The sequence below is a fragment of the Scomber scombrus genome, chromosome 20 (genome assembly GCF_963691925.1).
Source record: "Scomber scombrus chromosome 20, fScoSco1.1, whole genome shotgun sequence".
NCBI lineage: Eukaryota > Metazoa > Chordata > Actinopteri > Scombriformes > Scombridae > Scomber > Scomber scombrus.
In genome coordinates, this window is record NC_084989.1 from 1,560,001 (window position 1) to 1,584,878 (window position 24,878).

Sequence of the window (24,878 nt, forward strand, 5' to 3'; positions counted from 1 at the left end):
CGCTGATTCAGGGTCGTCTTCTGAAGGCGCAGGCTGGGAGGATGAACTGGTGCTGGTCCAATTAGTTATAATCAATCAGTTAAAGAAACATACAGTACATACCAGCAGGATTGGTGACATCACAATTAGTTTGGAGCCAATCATGGGTTCAGTATGCAACATACACAACTGTGATGTGGAAACTTGAAGCCTCCAGTGTGCAAACACTGAAAATGGACTTTACAGTGAGTGAATAGACATCCTGCATCCAAAAAGCAAAACTTTTGAAATGAAAAAAAAATATGTAATGCATGCTGGATTTAACTTTTTTTGGGGAAAAAAATTATTATTCCAAGCAGAGTATTTTTATGTTGGAAAATACAATATGGGTTTGGTCCATGGGGTTCTCTTTTAAAGCATTTATTTGTGTGTCTCACTATGGGATATGCAGTTTGGGAGATTCTGTATTAATATAGTCTCACTTATAATAGAGAGCTAGCTTGAAGATGTGAACACTGATTCAGAAAGCAGGCATGCCGACAAGAGCCAGTACTCCATAATATTGACTATACTGAATTCAAAATACAACCACTATTCCTAGCATTAATAATAGTTATTTTTATTCATGATGCATATTTATATGGAGTCTATCAGGATAGCTCATTTGATAGCTCAATTTCTTTTTAAAGCCCTCTCAGTGTCAGGTAATGAGCATGTTAACAATAACATATCATTATACCACGCTATTGGACCTGATTCCATTTTAAGGAATCAGTTAATATATAATAAAGTGATTAGGAGGTCTATGTCATAAACTAAGCAAGTAGAGCCTACCACAGTAAAATATAACTTTGAAACATCCCTTTAAATCAGCCTTTAAGCATATAGATTGACAAAGCAGCCTTTTCTTGCTCCTTAGTATAATGTGTGTGTGTGTGTGTGTGTGTGTGTGTGTGTGTGTGTGTGTGTGTGTGTGTGTGTGTGTGTGTGTGTGTGTGTGTGTGTGTTTGTGTGTGTGTGTGTGTGTGTGTGTGTGTGTGTGTGTGTGTGTGTGTGTGTGAGCAGTGCCTCAGTCATACCAGAGGACACCATTTGAACTTGGCAAGACAGAGAGATTGATGCCTGAAACAGCATCGAGCAGAGGACGAGCTGCTCAGGCTTGTCTCCTCAGGTTGAATTGTTCATGTCACACTCTCCATTTAGCTGACAAGCCTCTGATATAGTGAGCATGCCAACAGCTGCTAATGTCTGACATTAAATGGGAAATATAGGTTGGAGCATACACCCAGCTATGAAACACTCACAAACGCTATTAAGACAAATTAAGTTGACCTGAAGAGACTCAGGTCAAATGAGGTCTCACAGAGGAAATACAGCGTGTGTGTGTGTGTGTGTGTGTGTGTGTGTGTGTGTGTGTGTGTGTGTGTGTTACAAAGGTCAAGTATCAGGCTGTTCTTAGAATAAATTTGATAGTATGTGACAGCTCATAAGGCCACAAAGACTCACTGGGAGAAATCACCTTGACCTGGTGAAGGACAGACATATAGTGTATACACACATACACACACACACACACACACACACACACACACACACACACACATACACACACACCTACAGAGTTACAAAGATGACCTCACATCATGTTCATTTGTTCATAATGAAAGTGAAACTTCCTTTAGTTAAGTCTCTGAAGAACATAATGCTGACACTGCTGATGACATCATCAACTCGCTGAATGAAAACAAAGGAACAGAAGAGTAATGACAGCAGTGGCAACAGCGACAGTGATACCAGTAATGGTGATATGTGAAGTATAGTGATGTGGACACAGATGCTGATGGAACTACAATGCTACGTCAAGCTACTGAAAAATAACACTATGATAACATTATTATGTTCACTTTCATCGGACCTTATCCCCTTACCATAGAGTTAAGGAGCCTGTGTGTGTTTACCTTGTGTTTGTGTATAGCTAACTGCAAAGTAACCGTATCCAATGATAAACCATGTGAAAAAGGTGCTTGATATTTATCAGCTGATAGTGTTTCCAGTGTTTTTAGAGTCATACTGAATGATATAAGATAACTGATGCTGCAAACAAATGTCCTGATATTAGGCTTGTTATGTTTGTACACACATAATTGAAATTGGTTAAATGAGCCACTTGATGAAATAAGACACTCATTTATTATCGTATGCAGAGTTTCTCCTCACATTTCTGTCAGAATATCATTTTGTCTGGAGTCTGATGGCTCTCTGTGGTGAACTGAACATTTATAGATAACATCCCATTAAAGTGTGATTAATGATCAGTATCTCATATAGCTGCTGCAGGATAACCCACACAGCTCATTATTTGTATTCAGCTCAACCTTTTTAGTCTCCTGCTGCCCACTTTGCAAACAGTACTGCTGCTCTCTGTGCCAGCACATACAGTATACCACAGCTGCTCCAGAGCAAAGAAAAGCACTGCTGTTTTCAGTTATGCTGTAATGCATTTTTCAGATAATTTAATGGGGTTCAAATGGTTTATCTAGCTGAGGAACTTAGAAGATTGTCATAACTCATGACACAAAACTCTCCAGTTAATCTGAACAAATCTGAGACATGTTTTTCTCAGTACAGTCTTGTTTTTGTTGCAATGCAGAGTACATGTAAAGTTACAGTTGAAGTGCCAAATAATACTGTAGTTACAATCATACCTCGATGTATTTGTCAATTCACAGCTGAGACATCAGGTCCTTCCTCTAATTTACAGATCTAGAAAAATGTCATCCATGCTTTTCTATCCTCCAGGCTCGACTACTGCCACACATTTTATTCAGGTCTAAGTAGGCAAGACATCCAGTTTACAACTCATAGAAACTTAACTTAAATGTCCAAATCGTATTTTTATCTTATGGCTTTTTCTGAACTGAAATCACAGTTTGTGCATTTTGGATAACTTTTCTAAATCATTTTACCTCAATTTTTTATGACTCATTTTTACTCATTGTTTTTACTTTAAAGCACTCTGTTACATTGGTTTGAAATGTCCTTAATGATGTTAGACTGCGAGATCAGATCATTTGGTGGATAATAGATGAAGTACATTATTACTGAACATTCAATTTGCCAGGTAGTTCGCAGAATGTTCGTATTGCTTTAAAGGAAACATAATTTAAGGCAGCACACATTCCTGCTAAATATATTTGCTGTTGTAATTTAGTTGTATATAAGGGTCAATGACGTGACTATGACATTTTCAGTCTAACTGCATTTTTTTCAGTTAGAAAAAGGTTTAAATTGATTAAAAAAAATACCATATATATGTAGTACCTTTCCTTTATATGAAATCACTTTAACTTTTCAAAAACCACAAGTTATTAGTAATGTTTCTGTTATTTAAAGTGACAAAATATCATGTGGTGCGACCAATAATACCAATAACTGTATTAAATTCAGAGTAAAATATCACTTTTAATATTAATCACTGATACAGTATGCTTAACTGAATTGTATTTTTAATTTTTTTTAATCATTTTTAAGCAATTTACAGGAAAAATAAGTCTTACATACATTTAAGAAGGCAACTGTGACATAATAGATCATAAATATGAGATTATTATTTACAAAAACTTAAAGGACATGCAAATAATTTGTTTCGAAACACTTAAATTCATTTATTTTAAGATAGATCACGGTCGCACCACATGACTTTTTTAAGGTCAGTTCTAATTCATCGAGATGGGAAAACACATAAAACACCTAATTTACTATTTTCATATGTATTTATGTGTACTCAACCTTTCTTAATGTTTGAATTACTGCAATAGATATTCCCATATTTATTATTTTTAAATAAATCCTTATACGTCATTGACCCATAAACATAATTTCCTGGATAATGTGTCAAAATGTAAAATGAAAAAGAGCAGACAATGGACAGGCTGAGTTCTCCTTATAGAATGTTCTCCATGCTCCATTTTATAGAGCAGTTGTAAAAAACATCATATTTTTAAAGCCCTGAATACTGAAAAGAGATGAAGAATAAATTTGCAGAGAGAGAAATGGAAACATTTGATCTGGACTTGGAGGAGATTGCGTACTCTAATGAAAAATACAATTAGTCCCTCAGAGGCTGTCTGCTGCTTCAACACAGCAGATTAGTGATCAGAGCCAAACATAGCCATGTTTCCTCTGCTCTATATTTGTCTGCTCCTCTCCTCCCCCTCCATCTTCTCCAAGGTTGATATCATGGCACTAAAACGAGGCCAGATTGGATATTAACATGCATGTATCACATGGCAGTTATTCAAGAAATGACTCCAATGTGTAGCTCCCATGTGTAGGCTCATTCAACCACAGTGTCTCTGTTTGTGTTGAATGCTCTTATGAACCACAATCCTGTCTGTAATTACATTTCAGATATCCACTATGACATTCTTCCTAGGACAAATGATGTCACTTTTGCCATTCATGTGTATTGGTCTTTCATCTTCAGATACACACAATTATGTATTTGATATCTGAAACAGAATTCTTACTAAGAAAATCTCCTATTTCAGAAATCTACAGTCTTATTCTCACTAGTCATAGTTTTCATATCAGATATCCAAAAAGAAGCTATTCCAGATTTCCATAATGTCTTTTTGAATATTCAAAAATACAATTTGACCAGTAAAAATGTCTTTTTGAATAGATGTAACTGTAATGTTACTATGAAAAATACAATTATGGACATGTGCTTGCTAATGAGGGAATGTTTGGCTCTATGTGTAAAGTGTCTTGAGATAACTTTTGTTGTGAATTTGCGCTATATAAATAAAGATTGATTGATTGATTTGTAACTGGTGGGTGGCGTAGTGTGGGTTGGGCAGTTCTTGGTTTTTGCTCTGCAGTTTTCAACATGGTGATCATATTACAAACACTCCTGCTTTACAGTTAAACAGCTCAATATCAAGTTTGTTGAAATATTTAAGACCATGAAGAGGATGTAACATCACTCAGTCATGCACACACACATTCAGCTGGCCTCGCTGCAGTCCACCTAGAAATCATCTCTGAGTTTAGGACATACATAGTACAGCATCTAGTGACCACTTGGCACGCTTGAGGGTAATGAAGGGAAATGAGGGTTTCTCCTAGTGAGAATTCTATTGCAGATATCCAGAATGTTCATTCTAGATATCAACCATGGAATTGTGGATATCTGAAGTTGAAAGCTCCTTACACATGAATGGAAAAAGTGACATAATTTGTCCAAGGAAGAATGTCATTGTATATCTAAAACGTTCATTTTGACAAGGAATAACTAAACTACACTACAGATATCTGCAATATATATCCAGTCTAGCTATTAAATGTTAAATACTAATAAAATGCTTTATACTTTCTTAAGGATGCCATAATGAAAGTATAATTGTAGATATCTCTGGAGGATATTTTATCATTTTGACTAATAACAACATGATTTTGACTGGGAGAAACACTGTTATTGCTATCTAAAATATAAGTGTGGATAGTCAATGAGACCTTTTTATGTCAAAATGGCATACTATCTACCTGGGAAAGAGATATCTACAAAATATTTGAACTTATCTGAAATGACATTGTAACTTGTCATCATTGTAATTGTAGATATCGGAAATTGCATCGTTTCTAGTCATAATAAGAATTGTGGATTTCTGGAATGGAAAATGATGACTAGTTAGATTAGGATTGTAGATATCAGAAGAGGCTGTTTTTCTTCTAATGTAACTGTGGATATCTGACGTTGAAAGGCCAATGCGCATGAATAGCAAAAGTGACGTCATTTGTCCTGGGAAGAATGATGTTGTGGATATCTGAAACGACAGTTGTGGATAGGAAGAATTTCACTGTGGATATCTGAAATGTTCATTTTGACTTGGAAGATATGAATAACAGATATCTGCAATATATATCAAGTAAACATGTTGAACAACTTGCCATATGCTCTTCCAACAAGGCGTCCTGCTTGTGTAAAAGGGTTTAAATTGTAGGTATGTGGGACATTGTGATCATATACCCCTTTCATAAATGCCAGGATTGTTCAGAGATCTAAAAAGGTCGTAACATGAGTGACTTTCAGACTCCCTGGTTTCATTGTGTGATCATCAGCATGCACTGATGTTCGCCACTGCAAAAAAAAAAAAAAAAAACTCAAAGAAACTCCAGCAAGTTTTCATCATTCTTATTTTGCAGTGAGCATGACAATAAATGACAGGGAGCTATGTATCACAGACTGACTGTGCACAGTTTTATCTACTATTTTAAACATCAGTCATACAGATGAAGGAAAAATGTCTTTTTCTCAGGACTAGAATATGAAAATGTGCCTTTGGACCTGTGCTGAATAGTGTACCCAATATATTTCCACTTGTTTCTTGTCAGCTTTCTATCATCTGGCTATCTAATAAAGAAGACATTACACATGTAAACATATACATATGTAATACATTGTTACCAGGGCCAACATCAGTCCAACTGTCAAAATGTTTCCCAAATCCTATTGATTACTACTGAAGATGTAAATATTGAAATTGCCATAGTTTTATGTCTAACAAAGGTCAAGTTGAAGTTGAACAGTTAAACAGCTGCTCACAGTAGTTTAGCCAGTATTGGCTCCAACAGGAGGAAATATTGCTTTTATATATTTTTTGGACTATTTTCAGTGGCAGAGGTGGATTACATTTGCTGTTTGAGAGAAATGTGTGTGGGACTGAGTCAGAATCAATTACTATGCATGTGTTCATTACTATGCACCACTGTAGTGAATTATTGTATTTTAATTGTTTTTGGACAACAATGGGGCACAGAAGAATACGATATCAGGTGTTTTGTGTGTCTTGTTTCACACACACTTCTTAGTAGATGAATCCATGGTTACTTTGGCTCTGCACATGAGATTTGTTAATAGAAAAAAGATACACAGAAACTCAATAGACTTTATTTTAGGATTTAGATTTGAGGAGGTTGAGCTCTATTTGAATTATGTCCCTTGAACACTTATCATTACAACATGCTGCCATATTAACAGACACATTCAGATCAGAATTGATTTGGATGTCTTCAGTTCCAAAAGATTAATTAATGAATGAAACGTCACATCACAAGTCTCCATCATGAAACTGTGTATAGTAGAACAAAGATGATGGACTGTGTTAGTCCAAACTAAACAGAAATGCTTTTGACAGTCGTACAATTTAGAATTTTGGGGCTGACTGGGGCTGATGAAAATGAGCAACTTGTTTCACTAATGTAACAATAAATAATGCAGTGATGATGTGATTGCACAGTGCATTTTGTGGTTTTCTGTAACTTTCTGTGCAGATTAGTGAGCAGGCCCTATGATGATGTATTATTTACAACAGTTCATCTGAAGCACAGATGGTCATGAGAGGAAGAGAAAGAGGGAGGAGGAGGATGCAAGCTTTATCTCTCCGCTTCACTCCCTCTCTCTCTCTTCATTAGTAGCTAGATGAAACCAGATGTGGACTTCTACTCTAACCTTTTCCTCCCCCTAAAATCCTCTCCTCTTCTTTGTGTTCTCTAAATTTCTTAATTGTTACCTCTATCCCCTGATAACCCTCTGCCATCTCTTCTCTTTAGTTTACTTTAATTTGACATAAAGTTCAAGACGTATTTCCATTCAGGTCCAAGATGTAGTGTTCCATGTGACACGGTGACATCATATCCCCAACATACAAATACATACAACAAAACAGTGCTGGGTAAAATATTGCTTACTTCACAATGTAATCACTTTACCGATCACTGGTGGTCTCATAATGACAACGTCCTAACCCTAACCCACAATACAATCTGTAGCCCACCTCTATCAAAAACTGATCAAAAAACAACTCCAAAAAACATTATTTCTCAGGATTGAAGGAGAATATATAAAAGATATCATTGAAAGAAAACCTTAATAAGATAACAGTGAGGATAATACCTCCGGGTCGGTCCTCTGGTCAGCTTAATTGCAAAGCTTCAAATTCTGTATTTCCGATTAAGTTCATTTTATTCTAAAATCTACTTGTTTTATTGAAAGAACATCACCAAACAATTACATGAAATAACACATAATAATATAACCCATAATAGGTCAGATAACTACACAATGCAAAGAGTAATTCATGTACCAGCATCCATAGCAACCACTATAGCAAGCCTGACAAAAATCTGAGTAATAACTGACAAACTAAACATCATTTACATTCATTGAATGACAATTATGAAAATTAAATGCACATTCCTCACTAGAAATGTTAACAAAATCCAACTCCCACAACCCTATATGGGTTCAGCTGTTATAGAGATCATGAACCATGCATCAGAATTCCTGTTAGTGCTCCTCAATATCTTTTGGATCTGTAATATGTATCCAAGTATTTATCCAACACCTTCAAACTGATTAGTTGTCGAAGCCAGTGATCCCTAACTTCTTTTTTTTTTCATATGATATCTCCCTATTGATCATCCTAGCATCATGATTAGTCTTGTTACTATTTAGAAACAGATAAGAGAGAGTGGATGAGTCTCTGGCCTTCCTTCCCTCTTTTCCTGTTCCAGAGTCTCCCATTTTCCACATACAGTATGGAGTTTGCCTTGATTATATTCCCAGAAGAAGGGTTAGGGTTAGGGTTAGCATGTGGGGCGGGGCCCATGTTTCTGAAACAATGTGGGGTCCATACAATTTGCCCTGTTTATGCCCATGCCCGCTAAGCCCACTTATATCCCTTATGGGGCTCATACAGTCAGCCCATGTGGGCTTCATATGTGGGGCCCATGTTACTGAAACCATGTAGGGCCACTCAGTACCCACGTAACCTACATTTAATCCATGTGGGGCCCACGTGGACATGCTGGCTGGGTTCTTGTCCTAAATACTGTGTTTAGGCTCCAAAACAATTGGTAAAGTTCGGGGGAAAAAAAGTGAACAGTATCCAATGTAGACAATGATCTTCCCTGATCCTAACCAGGTGCTTGAATTGAGCCATAAAAAGGTCAAAGCTGCAGGTAAATTCATAGCTAAGAGCATACATTTGTACAACTGACAGTTGGTAGTCTTCAGTAGGAAAAGCACTATCTGCATACCAAGTCTCCTGGTCATGCAGATTCACTTCGTATAACATCAGAAGGATCCAATGCCATTCCTAATTCCAAGCACTGGTCATTTTACAACTGGACTACTGCAACTCGCTCCTGGTTAGACTCCCAGCATGCACTGTCAAACCTCTGCAGGGGATTTAGAATGTAGCGGCACATCTGGTGTTCAACAAACCTGAACAAGCTCATGTCACACTTCTGTTCATCTCCCTCCAGTGGCTCCCAGTGGCGTCTGGCATCAAGTTCAAAGCTTTGATGCTTGCCTTCAGGGCGACAAATGAAATGGCACCCTCCAAAGTTGAATCACTTATCATGTCCAATGCCCCCCCCCCTCCCCTGTCCACTGCAGTCTGTAAATGAACAATGTCTTTTAATAGCATCACTGCCTGGAACAAAATCACTATCCACTCTCTTTTTTTTCTTTATGGTTCTGTGATTGTGGAATGAGCAACCCAACTCCATAAGGTCTGCATTAAAGAAACACCTACAAACTCAGCTCTTCTGTAAACACCTCAAAACTAAAGTCCCTTCAGCACTTTAATTGTTGCACTTCTTTCTTTCTATATTTGTTCTGCACTTGTTTACATCCTGTTCCTTTCAGGCTCACTGTCCTCTGATGTTTGATCATCTTGCCTTGCTTTTTAGTCATTTCGGACAAAAGCTTTTTGCCAAATGACTAAATGTAATATAATGTAATGTTACTAATAAAACGAATGATGGCTGAATTCCATTTAGCTGCGTCAGTTTCATGGTCCTGTGTGCTCACTCACTGGAACACTTGAATAGAGCAGAGTAATCATTAATGTTTTTAGAAACACTACTTGTCTACTAAGAAAAAGCTCTGCAGTATTAGTGTTGTTTTAAAAGGCTGGAATTGTTGGAAACAGGAAAGATAATCTCTTGAATGCATTAGGGTGATGGTGGGTGCCATCCTGTGCTGTAAAATTACTCACATCCATCTCTTCAGTCTTAACTTCTAAGTTATATACAATTCTTAAATTCATGCCTCAAGATTGAGTGGTGTTGAGGAGGTAAATGTTACCATGTCACACCAGGAAGTCAAATCAAATATGCAGGAAGCTTTAGTATAAGTCCACCCTGCTGTAACTTCTGTAGTCAGAGTTTGTGTTGGTACCTTTACAGCCTTTCAGAGGATGGACGTTTATGTCATGAAAGGCTGAAATTCATCTTCCCTCCATTATCAGAAAATGGATGTGTTTGTGTTCGGCACATTTTACAGCCAACTGTCCGCCTCAGGATGTTCTGCTTTTTCATCTTCAATCTTTGGGAGAAGTTTTTAAAAAATGGTTTCTTTCTATTCTTCAGCTAAAGGAATAATATATATCTGTGGGTTGGGGTCCACACTTCCAGCTAATCAGAGTATGTACTCATTAATAATAAATGTTATGAGGACATGCTGAAGGACAGAGGGGAATCTGGGCTGTAAGGAAACATGGATTTAGATCAATCTAAATGACTTTTGGTGAATAAAATGTTACATATATGTTTCAAATAGACAAAGTATTTATAAAAAATAGTGCAAAAAAGGTTCTTCTGAGATTAACAGAGCAGGACTGCTACAGGAAGATCTGTGAATGTTTCACTATAACACAGAATCTATTCCAACAAACTGAAACAAACTGAGCTAGTGAACAGTTTAGCTGAAGCTTTACTATTCCAGCACACATCATTATCATGAACTTCTCCCTCTGTCTTTCTCTCTGATACACACATAATGACATACGCAACTTCATTTGTCATGTGGTGTTTTATTTAATTGATGTGATGTGTGTGAAGCATCACTGGGATTTCTTTGTGGTCATCACACTAATTGTACTTTATGTATCTAAATGAAAATTCATCAGGACCTCATCACATATATTCCCATTAATTGATATGGAAAAAACTTGGTTCTAAATCTGGTTTCCTTGTAATTATAATCACTCTTTAGTAGCCATGAGTGGATATTGTAGGAGAACCAAGCAGAATGTCCATGTGGGCCCCATAAGAGTTACATTTGGGCTGCCAATATAGGTCCTATGTGGGTTTGTCTGCAGTTTCCATGGTGGCCCCACCTGTGTTTGCCCATATGGGCTTCAAGTGGGTTCTGACGGGTTTCAGGTGGGGCCCAACTGGGTGAGTTACACAGGACCCATGTAGGCCCCATATGGGCAAACATATGGGGGCTAAGTGGGAACAGTATGGACCTTAAATGGCGCCCATTTAGCCTGCCCATATGGGCTTCACATGTGGGGTCCATGTTACTGAAACCATGTGGGACCAACACAATTTGCCCAGTTCAAGCCCATTCCCACTCAGTCCCCATGTAGCTCGCATTTAACCCATGTGGGGCCCACATGGACATGCTGGCTGGGAAGTTACAACATGTCACTGTTTCACAGGTGCATTTAGTATAAATATTTAGAGATTTTGCATATTTGTTCATTTAAAATATTTCACTATTATGTTGATTAAAAACCTCATCCAGATGGCATTACTTTATCTGCAACACATTTATATACACCCCATCTGCTTGGTTTCCTTACATTTTGTACTGTTATTTTTTCATCCTGTAGTTGTGGTGGCAGATCTGCCATCACCTCTCTAAATACAGGGGAGAAAATAGAAAGATGCCCCAAGGAGAGACCTAACATATCAGCTCATATTTACTCACAGTCACAGCTGTCTGGTGGCATTTCAGCACAGAGTTTTTAATAAAACATTAGGAGCAGGAGGAACTTTCCGAATAATTTTGAAAGTCGAACCAGAATAATGTTAGCTTTTCAGCATTTTCCTGTCAGGAGAGCAGTTTGCATGTGGAAAAATCTCCAGAAACATGCAGTATGGATTCAGAGTCAAGATTCCTCTCATCAGTGTGCTTTCCTTTACATACTGACACTGTTTCTGTCCACAAAACATACTGCACCTTTACACCAGCTGTCATGCACCTGTTTCATCACACATTTTAACACAGAGAATGTGACTTAACTTACAGACCAGTGTCTTCATACAGAAGAGGGAACCTTATTTTTTAGATACAGTAGAAGGCTTTGATTAATTCCATGCAGCTTTGCTTTACACACAAATATGTTTCTGTATTTTTAATTGTGTTTCCTTCCACCTTGTGAAAGTAAGCTCTGTTGTTTGTCACTACAAGCAGCAAACCTTTTAAATAAGCCTTCAAATGTGCCTGACAAAATATAACATCATTGCCTTCCAAAATCCATTTCTCTCCATTGATCTGTCTGCTCTCTGCTGCTGAAGAGACGTGTCATTCAGGAAACTCAAGACACCAATAACCTCAGCTCCTGTATTGTTTTCCTCGCTAGGATTCCTGAGGTTGTCATGGTCACAAAGTGAGCCACAGCAGTTGAAAAAGTTCAACCATCATAAGCTCTGAGAGTGGCAGCTGTCCTGACCGCTCAGGACAGGTTTTCATTGAGCAGTGAAATCGTTTTTTCTTGCCATAATTATTCATATATATTTATACCAGCCGTTAGATGATCCCACCCTAATGCACCAACATCCACAGTCCTCCTTCTATGAAAAAATATATTTAAAAGTTGATCTGAAGCTAATATGAAGCTTCAGTTGTCTAAATGAATACCTTAATGCCTATTTTTGTTACTACAGTATACTTCCACCACAGCTCAACAGGGGAAACACTAAGAGAGAATGTGATGCTAAAAAGACTGTAAATGTGTCAGATATCACTTGATATGACTAACTCACACTGATGAAGACTCATATAAGCTTCACATCTACTTTTAAATGACTGTGTGGACACACTGTGGATTTTGTCCTCCATCACTTCCATTGAAAGCCCATTTGAAGATGTTTTAATAGTCAGTATGAACAGGAGGAATGATTACAGAGAGGAAAACCTCTTTACTGTTCATATGGACACCTGCCTGCTGCTTTAAGACACAGTTAAAAAATGTGAACTTGTCCTTTAAGAGGTGTTGCTACGATACATCTCCCTACTCCCCCTCCAACCTTTCTTCCTGACAGACAGAGGTCATAACTCACATAGCTTCTTGAGATCACTTGGCGGTTAAATGCAGACATACTGTATGTTTTTTACAGCATTTGAAAAAAAGATGTCATTTTTAATGTGAGGACAGTTTCCACCTCTCACAATAAATATTCCATTATTAATATAAAAAAATGTTGATTTGCAACTTTAAATCACCTCTAACAAAGACATATTTATGTAAAATGCAAATACCCAAATTCTTAATTTTCAGTATGACATTTTTACCCCTGGAAGGCTCTGGTAGGTTTGTTCATTTACACTGGACTGCCTGTTGGCAGCTTAGATTCATGGGGAACAAAATTAGTTCTAATAGTGACAAAAAATATAGCTACGATTATGGCTAAATATTTGGATTTAGCTGCTGCCAAATGAGTCAGTACAGAGCCAATAAAGGGTTAAATCTCCTGTATGTTACTGTAAATCTTGTTTCAGAATCATACAGGCTGCAGCAGGTGAACAAGTGTTACAGAAACTATATCAGTGTGGGATGTCTTTAATCTTTGAGGATTTTTCTCGATGTATAATAATTCAGATGATCTAATCCTTGTGACTCTCTTCCTATCAGATGTATGTGACGTGCACGGTGCAGGCGAAGGGCACTCGTCTGGCCAAGCCGGTGTTGTCTCTTGGGCTCATGTGTCTGGCCTTCCTCACCGGTCTGAACCGCGTAGCTGAATACCGCAACCACTGGTCAGATGTCATCGCTGGCTTCATCATTGGAACCTCCATCGCCACCTTCCTGGTAAGATTCACACACATAAACATCATCAGTGTGTGCTGCACGGAAAGATAAGGGATGAGTAGGATAGCCAAACACTGCACTCAAGTATAAGTATCAGATAAACGTAAAGAAGTGAATACACAACTTGTACATACAGTCAGTATGTGATCACATGTCATGTCATCATCTTCTGAATAGATCATGTGTTATACACCAGGACAATGTACAAAGTGTCATCACTAGTTCCCATGTGCATATTACATCAATATTATACACCGTTAAATGAACAACCAAGTAAACACATTTTGAAATGTTGTACTATTTCACTGTTATGTTTAAAGAGTATATCTTGTGCTTTCTGTGGTTTTCTGTTATTTATACATTGTTCTGATGTGGGATGTTAAACATGGTCAAAGGTCCAAATCTTGAGGTTAACATATGTAGAAATGCTCCCTGCAAGTCAGAATCTAGGGCTTAAACCTGATCTGAACACTTTGTTTCCAATATGTGTTCCTACAAGGCATTGAGCTGACAACATATTGTCACACATGCCCATAAATTGTCACATATGGCCATTTGTTCCATAGCCTTGGTTGCTTAATCGTAAATGACAAATGGACTGCTTTTGTAGAGCGCCTTTCTCATCTTCTGACCACTCATTGTATTACCCATTACCTTTGACAGGTATTGGACATACCATGTAACCAATCAAAGAGCTAGAATAAGGAGCTATATTCTGATGAACAGTAAGCTACAAGGTTGGATGGCAGCACTTTTTGTACTCCTCACGGTACGATGTTCTTGTGAAGTTAATAAACTGTTCATTCTGAGTACAAATAAGTCATATCAGCCAGAAGTTTATTTAACACAGTGTTGAAAGTGTTCTAAGAGAGGCATATGATACTACAGCAACATTTAACCTGATGGAAAACTTCTACTTTGAGCAGCCAGGAGACTGGCCTAAGTTGGGTAATTGACTCCTAAAGTCTGTGTCATGGGCTACCAAGCCAAAAATATTTTTAAGTTTAACTTTGGAGAGGGAGGTGACAACAAAACAATGCTAGCTAAATTTGATGGTTACTTGATACCATAAAGAAAAACACTATACACAAGAGAGTGTGCTTTTACCAGCAAAAAGCTGGGGGAAATGACCAGGTCATTTATGAGAGCACTCTATGCTCTATGAAAAATGTGATTTTAGAGAGAAAAAAGTTGAGGCATATCAGAGACAGATAAGTGGCTCTCTAGGCGAACTACAGCTCATGTGACTCCTCACCTTGAAAACTGCAGTGGGCTTGGTAAGACAAGCTGAGGACGTAGCACAGCAGATAAGCCAGCAGGAGCAGCAGGCAGCACTCACGTACAGGAGGTGACACATCAGCAGCCATCGATGAAAGGTGGGAGACAGCCTGTAAAAGAGAGAAGTGATGGATGGTAACAAGCTCACTCAGGGGGACACCAGGTACCACTAATGCAGGAAAGAGAAGCAAGGAGCTCCGGCCAATTGCCAAGCATTAGAATTAAAGTGTAGAAAAATGTGGTAAAAGGGTCAATGGGAGAGAAAATGTGGAACACGTTTATCTAGGAGCAGTAAGTAAGGTAAATAAGGGCAGTGTTAGGCAGTGGACAGAACTAATAAATGAAGGAAAAACTGACATTACTATAATGAACCTGAAGACATTCAGAGCACTTATGCCAAAAACAAAGCTACTTAGATCAAGTGGACATCTAGACAGTCTGTGAGGAGCACTAAACAGTGTGGGAAAGTCCACTGCTAGTACACTCATAAACAGAAGAAGTACATCTTTAACACACATTTAGAAAAAGGGCCTACAGCCAGCAACCTGTTAGACAGAGAGACAGTGGTAAGGCTAGGGCTGGTGAGTGAGAGTGGGAGCAGTACCATACTCTGTACATACGGCCAGAATAGAATAGAATAAACGTTATAGTCATTGCAAAAGAAGTACAATGAAATTGGCTGTGCTGTGCCTGAATATAAAGAATAGAAAAAAACAGACAGTAATAAATAAACAAACACACACGCGTACACAATCATCCCAAATCAATAAATACATATATATAATAAAGGATTTTAAATGCAGCTCAAAAGCAGTGTTGCACAAGTTGTCCCATTATTGCACATTTGAGTTACGTTATAATGAAATGATCCTCACTACAGTTCATGACACAATGGTGGGGCAGAGTTTTATTTTGTTCAGTTCAGTGATGGATCTTGGATAAAAGCCTGGTGGTGCGAGCTTTGAGTGTTCTGTAGCGCCTCCTAGAGGGTAACAAAAAAACCCCACAATATCTTCTTCCCTAAGTCCAAACTGAGATGCAGTGAACAGAGGAGCAAGGTCTGATAGAGAGAGTCATGCAACCTTGTTTTCGTTGTTAGGTCGTGTCTAAGGGTTTGGGTGACTTGCTGGACAAGTTAACTAGATTTTATTGCATAGGAGTCTACTGATTGTTGTCCATGTATACTCCAAATATTTCCATGGAAATGGAGATAACAACATTGCAATATTAAACTTGTGGGCAATATTGTTTAATTTAGATGTATCACAGATCATAAGCCTCTGGTGCCACTGATAAACAGTAAGGATTTGGATGAGGTACTACTGCAATGTCAAAGACTCCTGATGTGGTTCAATACCAAGGCAGAATATGCACCAGGGAAAACACTGGTCATTGTTGATGCCTTGTCTGACAACACCACAGAGATTATGATTGCTTGACATGTTAATGATGTCACTCCCAGTTGGCCAATATCAGGTCTGCTGCACAGAGGAATGAGCAGCTAAAAAGTGTACAGAAGCAGATCAAAGATGAATGGACTGAACAAGTGAGTAGCATCACAAACAGTCACAGTAGGGTGTCACATTTATAATTCCACAGTCAATTAGACAGGAAATACTGTATGTATAAAATGTGTAAAGGAAACTGTGTGGTGGCCTGAAACAGCTGGTGATATTAAATGCAGCATGGAAACATGGCACATGTGCCAGAAAACAAGCAAACACAGCACAAAGAGGCACTCCAACCCACACCACTGCCTGAACGGCCATGGTAAAAGAGCATCACATTGTGATGTCAGATTCTTGTTGCTTGGAAATCTTGCACTTGCCAACTACTAGGTTTTTACTGAAGTCCACGTTTGCAAGATTTGACCAGATTGTCAGTGATAACAGTCCACAGTACACAACTGAGACCTGTAAAGACTTTTGCAGACAGCATGACACTATGCATGTCACATCCAGTCCCCACAACCCTGTATGTAATGGATGTAATGTATGGACACAAACCACAAAATGCATTCTTAAACAAGAAGACCCATTATTAGCATCAATGTGCTACATGCACGGCCGTAGCCAGGATTTTTAGAATACCAAGGTCAAAAATAAGACCATGATTTATTTGTACCGCTTTCTTGCTGCGCAATTCTTGTGGTCCAATTCTTTTTTATCACTTCCAATTTTGCAACTTAAATCAACTCCTATTTCAGTATTCTACAACTTCCATAGTTGTATATTTAAAAATTATAACTGCAATATATTATTGTCTTTGTTTGTTCTTAAAATGTGGAATGAAGCACGGCCTGCTGGGAAAGGGAGAAAAGGGCTCACCCAATGAATGAACCACGAGCGGCACGTAATGGAGGCTAGGGAAGGCTGAGTCTTCCCAAATCTTTATGCTGGAAAATTGTGGAAATCATGTACATTATGTGAGCATATTATTATACATGATTTCAGAATGAACGGGCCGCAGCTGCAGCGACAACCTCAATGTGCGAGGTCGCCTGCAGCTGAGGTAACAATGTAATGTTAGCGGGTTAACAAGATGTAGCATGGTACTCACAACTTGGTGCACTCACACTAATTCCAGTTGTTCCGTACTGTGCTGAAGCACGAATGTCCCCCCTCCCCTGTCCCCCGCTGGCCCGCACTCATATTACCTCAAACCCAAGTGTAATCAAGCACGGTTACCTCACGTTGCCCAAAAACATATAGACAGTTTACTCTCATAAAACATGCACAGGTGTGTGTTGGCGTGCTGTGCGCCGGTAAAACACAACACAGCTGATCAATTAACACAACGCACTATGATTAAAAAGTGCAAGCTTGTTCTTCTGAGTCATGCCTGTGTAGTATGCAGTACTACATACTAGTGTAAAAGCAGACGTACTGATTCAACTCTTTACGCCAGTAAAAGTAAGACTTAGTTTAATGACTTCACCAAATGACTTTTGAATGAGTTTATATAATGCAGATTTGTAAAATATGACTTTTATGAGGGTCACAGTCACAGACAATAAACTTAGCATTTCATAATTGTGGTAGCAGCGGTGCAGCAGATGTAATGAAGTCCACGCAGCACGCTGGATGCAAACTAATATTAAGCCTTTAGCCTTTTCATTATAATGTCCATGGACATAAATTGAGTTATTTTGCCTTAATAATGATACAATAATACACAAAAAATGGTCAGATTGGGAACGCATTTGCATAATGTCTCCTCGTTGCATTTAGTGTTGCACTAACTGACCAGGGCTCAGCTAGTGTTGCCTTTTGAAAATCGTTGATTTCCCGGGATTCCCTGGAAAATTGGCTTCTTTTACAGGGATTTAAAATGTCTTATTTTCGGGAAAATTATGAATCCCTAGTGCGCATGCGTGACCAAGTGTACCGTGCTGCGTATAAAAGTTGGTGAGGCAGCCTTCCCAAACGTCAGGCCCACCCGCCGCCTATGGAATGAACAGTTTGCAAAATCAGGTCAAGTCCAATTCACAAATGTAAATATTTCTGATGATTTTCAAATCGCAGTTCACATCTACTGCTGCGAATATTTTTTGTGGAAGTCAGCACTATATAACTGCTACTTAAAAATCTCCAGTAATATGCTGTGTATATTTGTGAATTTGTGAAGAATCTGCTGAAGGAAGCGCAACACAGCTGGAGCTGTTAGGTAAGGAAACCAGTTGGGACATAACACCGGGGCCGGTGAAAAGATTCCCGGTGGATTTCAAAGCCTCACTCCACCGCTGACTATAGCCAACTACTTTAGTTTTGACATGGCAGCGGTATCTGCAAGTACGTGTCACGTGACGGTCCGTTGTGCAAGGATAATTGTCTCGTCGGCTATTTTCACTTCACAATGAAACAAAACTTCAAGAACAAAATACCGAGCACATGACCTCGGTGTCCTCAATGGTCTCCAAGTGAGATGCAGAGAGATTGCAGAGGCTGAGCAACAGCAGGAGATTGGGTGTAAAGGACTTGCCACTGTTACAATTGGGACATTCAGTTGTGTTAAAGTTGGATGAGAACAAGACTTGGAAAGGACCAGCATCTGTCATCTGGGAGAGCTGTACTCATCGCTCATACCAAGTGGACTCACTGAGTGTTCGTACCAAGGGGAGGGGAGGTGAGAAGAAACAAATGACATCTAAAACGTGTGCCACCGGGGGCAGCAACACAATGAAATAGAGCAGAACACCGCATAGTGACAGAGTTTGGTAGAGTGTAGTAAATCTGGATATGTGAGCTTAATGTAATATCCTGCTAAAGTGGTAAAGTGGAAACTCTAATTTACAGTACATTGTCCTACACAGAATGAAAAGTAGTTCCTAAAAAAAGACAGTTGAGTGGTATATGTAGGGTGTGGGGGGCTTAAGAAGACAGGAGCTAAAACTGCCTGTTTCAGACAGAGGCTGAACTGAGGGGCTGCATAAAGGACCAGTTATAGTTTTAGTTTAGTTTATTCATTTAAAAAGGGACATTCATGAACATTTCAAATTTAAATGTAAATGCACCGGAATTAGCTAAAATAGCTAGTTTTCATCCGTGTCCCTTGGCAGGCATAGATAAATAAGGACCTTTTAACTTAAAGATATTCCAGTAGAATATAAATGTGCAGAATATGTCCCCTTTTAAGGAAGTAAATATGGTAGTATAGTAGAGTATCAACATGTTACAGTGTTTCTATGGTACATCCAGTATAGATGATTCCAGCTGCCTTTCCATATACACCCCTTAAAACACCAAAGTAGGAGGATTGGAAATGATCGGTGAAATAAAACAGTGTATGTGATAAAGTAGAGAAAGTGAGAGCAGCAGAGCTATTTAACTATTATCATAGCATGACTTACCAGGATGTTTGACTTCAGAAAGTAATATACAGGATGTTTAACCAAAAAGTTAAGATCATATTTGTTTATTCAAGAAATAATGTAGATTATCGATGGAGTTGTTAATCAAGTCATTGATTTTTTTTCAAGTTGTTTCTATTTATTTTCTCAATGATCTAAGAGTTGATTATTATGTAGAACTATCTCATGTATTAGATATGCTTTTGCATGTTGCACAGTAAGAACATGGAGTTAGATGTGGACCTCATTGCTGTCAGTGTATAGCTGCACATGCTTTTTTTATATATATAATGCATTCTCTCATGAAATACTGTACATCAAGGCTTGTCTTGCCCTCACAGCTGTGCTGCACGCTATCATAACATACACACACAGTGATGATCAGTGGTACAGAATGATAGTGATACAGAATGTTTCCTAGCAGCAGCTGAAAGAAAGAATAGGAAAAAAGATATTCTCTCTCTTACTGTTTTTTCCCTCTCTGATCCTCTTTCTTCCTCTTGTGTAGGACAGAGAAAGGCCAGTGCTTTTCTTTTTTTTTGCAGTGTAGAGGGTTTGAAGAGAGCGGGTCTGTGATAAGGCTTCGCTCAACCTCTCACACAATGCTCCATTAATGTTGGTCATGCTTAAAAATACTAAAGTGCCATTAGTGATGGACAGAGATAGGAAAAGTACAAAGACAACATTTTCTGACTATCAGAGAAACGCTCTCCTCTTTCTTCACTCTCTCTCTCTCTCCTCTCCTCTATCATCTCCTCTCTCTTCTCTCCTCTGCTCTTCTCTCCCCTGCTCACCTCTTCACTTTACTCTCTCCTCTCCTTTTTTCTCCTTCTATACTCTCTCCTCTCCCCCTTCTCCTCTGCGTTCTCCTCTTCTCCTTCTGTTCTCTCTTCTTCTCTTCTGCTCTCTCCTCTCCTCTCCTCTGCTATCTCCTGTACTCTTCTCCCTCTCCTCTGCTTTCTCCTCTCCTCTCATCACACCAGGAGTTTCACTTATTTAAACATAGAAGCCTTCAAACAAACACCTTTCATTATCATAGGGAACAGTGAATCAGTGAGCAGATTGGCCAAATCTTGGCCTTGCAGCAAAGCTTCTTCTTATGTATAAATGATCCTCACTAGAGTCAGCTGATATATGGAGAGCAATAAAATCCCTACAGATGGGCTGTAGTGCATACTAACTATGTGTTTCTTAGAAATGAAACTCATGGAGAGGTCATTCTTATTCAGTTCCAAAAAAACTGGACCTATGTGCTCAGAATGAATGATATCAGGAAATACTGTATATTTAAATCAGGGGTATTCAATTAAAATTCATTGAGGTCCAATTTGTGGACATCATAATGTCTCCCTTTTTACTTTTTAACTTAAACTTAAACCATCTCTCCTCTTTTCTCCGTGTGTATCTCGCTGATGGTTGAGTCTCTCCACATGTCCAAAATGCATGGATCTGATTGGCTGATTAGTGTCACGTGAGAGGATTTGCTATACACAGTGGTCTGTGATTTTCTGAGGGCTGCTCCACTTTTACCGTAATAGCTGGAGAAGCGGCGCCCGTTAAAATAGAAACGCTGTGACAACATTTAACAATCCTCAATACTTCATCAGGTCCGGGTTCTGATAGGACCGTGTCTGGGTCCAGATCCAGCCCACAGTCTGCCTATTAGTGAGCTCTGATTTTGACCATTATGGAAAACTAAAGCTGACCTCATATGTCTATATAGCAATTTAGAAAGCTCACAGTAATAGGTGCAGGCATTTTAATTTCAGTATTCAAGTTTGAATGGCTAAAGTCAAATTCTTCATTGTTGACTTTCCTGATTGGAAATGATGCATTGTATGAACACAGATTGACAGTGAAAGGACCCTCTCTAAACCACTGGCAATATTATACCATCATCATCATCATATCATGCCGGTGTCCTAGAAATGAAATCCATATACAGTAGGTCAATTCCTATTGTGTGTCCTTTATGTATTGAGGTGGAAGGGTGTGGAGGTTGAGTGGTGGATGGGCATTTAGTGTAATCAAGGAGGGATTTCCACCTTTTTATTAACTGTAACATAATCTTTTCCAGTAACTTAACCCTGCTATAAGGAATTTCAAAAGCACTGGGACATGATGGAAAAAAGAGTCATTGTTACTGTACATAATCCAGGGTTTTACTTTATTATCCAATATAAAAGTTCTTGTCTGGTGTGTGGTGTTAGGGTTGGATGTGCTCTCAGACTGTATCCTGCAACAACTTTGAAAATATATATGCATTTAATACTGAAGAAATGTAATAGTGTTATGTTTAATCTACAGTACGTAACGAGGAAACATTCATTTGCAAGCTGCCAACATATTTCATTGTTTGTGTTTGCTGTATCCGATCCTGCCAGCTTAAGAATGATTATCTAAATGAACCCTTTGTGACTGTGGGATGAGGTTTGTGGCAAAATTCCTACCAATTCATCTCAAAATCAAAACTGTGTCCAGAACACGCAGGCATCATGTAGACGTTGTAACAATCAGCAGAGCTCACCCTGTTACAAAGATGTCTGTGCTTTTTCTGTTCAGGATCAGTTAATACAATTCATAGAGAGAAGTCAAAGTAGCCCTGGATCTTTTTACCATTATATTTACATGTGTATGTAAAGTGGAAATGTTGAGAAACAAACCAGTGTGTAACAATGAAAAGGGGATTTCTATCAAGACATGTTTTGACAATATTCAGAATATCCCATCAACATGGAACCCTGATAATCTCATGTATCCATTCATATAGGCAGATGTGTAATAGACTGAAAACATCTGGACATTAACCCTCACATACTGTTCATATTCTACACCCTCACAGTATTCTGGATCAGTTGTGACCCAGTCTAAAAATCCCCTCATAAAAAGTGTCTATACTAAATGTTGAAGCACAGATGTGTTTAGAAAGCATCAATAGTGGATCTGACTGATCAATAAATGTGATTAAACCTTGATTCATGTTTCAGAGAGCAGAGAGAGTGTATTCAACTAACTACACTACACTAAACATCTACTATCACACAATATCATGTCCTATTTTACCTAAGACATGAAAATATAACATAGTAATAATGATGTAAATGTATTTTATAACTTAATGGAAGTGTGGGGTTTATTGTATAACCATTAGAAGGGTAAGGTAAGGGTAAGGGTAAACTTCATTGATTGTCCTAGGGGAAATTCAAAATTGACACAACAGTATATCTGTAATAAGTGATAATAACATAAAATAAGATACAATTAAAAAAACGATATACAATAAATAATCTATAAATACCATATATAATAAACTGTATATGTGTAATAATCTGCAATGTTCCTAGGATCAGTCATCAGTCTAACTCCTCATTACTACTATCTTATTAAAACCATTAACTATTCATTTAACATTAACTAATATTTAAACAACAAACAAGTACTTTAAGACATGGGGAAGTCATGTGACTTAAAGAGCACCATATATACAAAGTATACAAAACAAAATCACCATCATCTATTTTAAACTGGTTTAGCAAAATACAACATTTACTCCTCGCCTCAGTAGAAACATTTACAACAGTAATAAAAATGACCATTAATGCACAACATACAATATTACAAGTTTGTGCACAAACCCAGTGCTGCTCAACTTGAGTTGTGTGATGTGTTTTAATGTTAATCCATGATCAGATTTTTAAAAATGAAAACCCTGACCATCTCACTGTCTCATTCCTGAATTGTAAACTCATATTGGATTTACAGATTGTTAGTTTCTACACATATAATGCTAGAGACAGGTGGTGGAGACATACTGCATCATATGTGAGCTTAGTGAAAGAAATCCTGAGTGATGTTTGTGTTGCATACTAAATAAAGTTGGCTTACTGGTGCTCATAGTTCAGAGGTAAAAAGTTTGATGTTTGTAACTAAGTAAGCAGCTATCAATGTATTGTGATTTATTGGAACAGTTTGTCTTATTGTAATTAAGTAAGTAAAGTATTTGCCAGAGGTCCTGTGCTGCATGTCACACCCCATCTCTCTCCACTGTCTGCCTACTGCTAAATAAAGATGTCTATGCCAGAAAAAACCTTTAATAAATAAATAAACCCTGATCCGGAAGGAACAGCTTCAGTCCTCCATCTGAGCTCAGCTGGAGTTTGACTTCCAATTTGGTATTTGGCTGATGGAACGAAATAGGAGATTGGTGATGAACCAAAAAAAGAACAGAAACATAATTGGTTGTTAGTGGTTGATGACATTTCTTTAAATTATACATATAAAGTTCCTAGGTTGCACTGCTCTGTAGGAAGTAATGAACTAATGGAGGGCTCGACACCGCTCAACACATTTCCCAGCCCCCAGCCCTCAGTGTGTGTGTGCGTGTGTGTGTGTGTGTATCTCTTCTCTGCTCAGCCAACTTGAAATTGGTTATTTCATTTTCAACCTCAAAGCCACGTTTTGCTCCTTATTACACATCTATCATAGCTACAGCAGTGCCCCCAGGAAAAAGTCAACACACACACACACACACACAAAGACACACACACACACACACGTGACCTACATACTTGAGTTACTCTCTTAATCCGAGCAACCGCTCAGGAATCTCTCTCAGTTCTTGAAAAACACATCTCTGTCGTCTGCTGGGAGACTTCAGTGTGTGTGTGTGTGTGTGTGATTAGCTTTATTTGTATATTTTCATTAATATGTGTATCTTCTCTGCTGTGTGTGTGCTGTAGGTGGTGTGTGTGGTCCATAACTTCAAAGGCAAGTTATTGCTGTGTGAGGATTCACCAGGAGAGCAGAGGCCCAACCCGGCCATGTTGAACATGGGCCATGTGGAGAGTCCTCTAGAGAAGTACATTGCCTCACAGGTCAGT

The 24,878-nt window shown here is 38.4% G+C and overlaps 1 protein-coding gene across 1 annotated transcript in view; it reads left to right on the forward strand.

Annotated features, from left to right (window-relative positions):
- The window catches only part of plppr5b (phospholipid phosphatase related 5b), a 121,677-nt gene that overhangs the window by 90,603 nt on the left and 6,196 nt on the right, over positions 1–24,878 (forward strand). The window contains exons 4-5 of the mRNA XM_062441689.1: positions 13,695–13,871; positions 24,738–24,872. Of these exons, the coding sequence (XP_062297673.1) occupies positions 13,695–13,871; positions 24,738–24,872 (312 nt within the window). The remainder of the gene's footprint in view (positions 1–13,694; positions 13,872–24,737; positions 24,873–24,878) is intronic.